Source organism: Octopus bimaculoides, chromosome 2 (genome assembly GCF_001194135.2).
Source record: "Octopus bimaculoides isolate UCB-OBI-ISO-001 chromosome 2, ASM119413v2, whole genome shotgun sequence".
Lineage (NCBI taxonomy): Eukaryota > Metazoa > Mollusca > Cephalopoda > Octopoda > Octopodidae > Octopus > Octopus bimaculoides.
The window spans coordinates 162,269,452-162,271,499 of NC_068982.1; the positions used below are offsets into that span (position 1 = coordinate 162,269,452).

Here is a 2,048-nt window from a genome sequence, read left to right on the forward strand (position 1 = left end):
AAAACTGGCTGCAACATCAATTATCAGTTGCAACCAGTTTTCCAAGCTGAGAGGATGTAAACTCTGCTTGATTTTCTTCTTTTTTTCTCTACCCACTGATGAAGGGTTGAATCCAAAATGTTGAATATTCCACTCCTCACAGCAAGTTCATTGTACCCCTTTCACTCTTTTGTATATATATATATATATATATATATATATATATATATATATACACACACACACACATACATATATACACATCTTGTTGTAATGCTGTCTCAGAGATATGTATGGCCTTTGTTTTGTTTGTATATTATATTCGTACCAACTACTTGCATCTTGTTTATTTTCATCGTCATCTACTACATTCACTCATTATTCCCAGCAGCCTTTTGCTGTTGACACCACCAAAATGAACAATATTATCATAAAGGGCATGAAACTGTAATAATTTTTGGACGATAACTGACAAAGAACGAGTAAACTCTCTGTTTGTTCTCTTGTTGTACAATTGTTGTTCAATTTTGTTTGTGTACATACATACACACACCAACATATATACGCTTGTAAAATAATTATAACATTTCATTCTCACTCAAGACTATTGTCTTCTCTTTTGTTGACAGCATTCCTTCTGGTCGTTTGTTTGAATTTATCTGTATCCGAGGACATTTCGATGAACTACAAGCTGCTGAATATGTCCAACAAATACTGGATGCCATTCAATATTTGCACAACTGTCGGATTGCTCATCTGGACATTAAGGTTTGTTTCTGGATTGTTTTTTTTTTATCTTTTATTTGTTACAGTTATTGGACTACAGCCATGCTGGGGCACCATCTTGAAGGAACAAATCAACTGCAGTCCTTTTTTTTTTCCAGTTTGATACATATTCTGTTGGGCTCTTTTGCCAAACTGCTAAGTTACAGGGACATAACCAAACCAACACAGTTGTCAAGTGGTAGTGGGTGGGAAAAGCATAGACACACACACATACAATGAACTTCCACAGTTTCTATCTATTAAATTCGCTCATAAGGCATTGGTTTGCTTGGCACTATAGTAGAAGATATTTGTCCAAGCCATCACATTGTGGAACTGAATCTTGAAACTATGTGATAGCAAATATGAGTTTCTTAACCACACAGCTATGCATTTTGTTTTGTTTTCTTTATTATGGCTTATTCAGATAAAGGACAAGGATAACACCCATAACTTTTATGCACTCCCCACCAAGACTTGTAGGAGGAAGAGAGGAAATGATCCTCTGAAAGGAGACCTGATCCAAACGCTTACTACAGACCAGCTCTACTTACAACACCCAACCATAGGTGGTGGTGTTAAACTGGATAACAAGTTTTATCTACTGCTGGATGACAGTTTTGAACTTCAGAAATCTTCATAGCTGATGTTTGTTTCTAGTAGTTGAAGATGTTTTTTAATTGATGAACAGAAGTGTTACATCATACAAAAAAAAAAGTTTTCATCAGGTGAATACAGGTAAGAATTAACAATTAGAACTTCTCAAGAACAAGTACGTAGTGCCAGATGACTCTACCGACCCAAATTCTCTGACCTATTTCTGCTCTCTTCAAAGCATAAAGAAGAAATTTTTATGGATATTAATGAACAATCATATGATCCCATATCATCGAGTTGACAACTTGCCTGCTTCAAACGAAAGAATGCCATAAAATAACTCCCTTTGGCACACACACACACACACACACACACACACACACACGGTAAAACTTCTGTATGAATTATGTTATTTCTTGTTATGTAACACATACAAAATTACCACTCAAATCCAATTGAAATCACCTTTTTCTATTCTGTAATTCAGGTTTGTGATGACCGTATTTAAAAACCTGATCATCAATATAAACTTGAAAGGAAGTTCTCCCAGAAATCTGGTCCTTTACCTGATGTTTCTAGCATGTCCAAAGCGACATTTGTGCCCCCACCCAACCCCTGACTTTTTTCCTAAATTTCTTCCGATTTCTGTTTTCAGTACAGGAGATTAGGATTTTGCCCAAAAAACAGATTCTCAATATTTCAATTTT

The 2,048-nt window shown here is 35.5% G+C and overlaps 1 protein-coding gene across 7 annotated transcripts in view; it reads left to right on the forward strand.

Annotated features, from left to right (window-relative positions):
• LOC106875262 (kalirin) overlaps positions 1-2,048 on the forward strand; it is a 551,716-nt gene that overhangs the window by 530,481 nt on the left and 19,187 nt on the right. For all 7 annotated transcript variants that reach the window (XM_052965684.1, XM_052965687.1, XM_052965686.1 and 4 more), the window contains one exon: positions 609-747. In XM_052965684.1, coding sequence (XP_052821644.1) covers positions 609-747 — 139 coding nt within the window. The remainder of the gene's footprint in view (positions 1-608; positions 748-2,048) is intronic.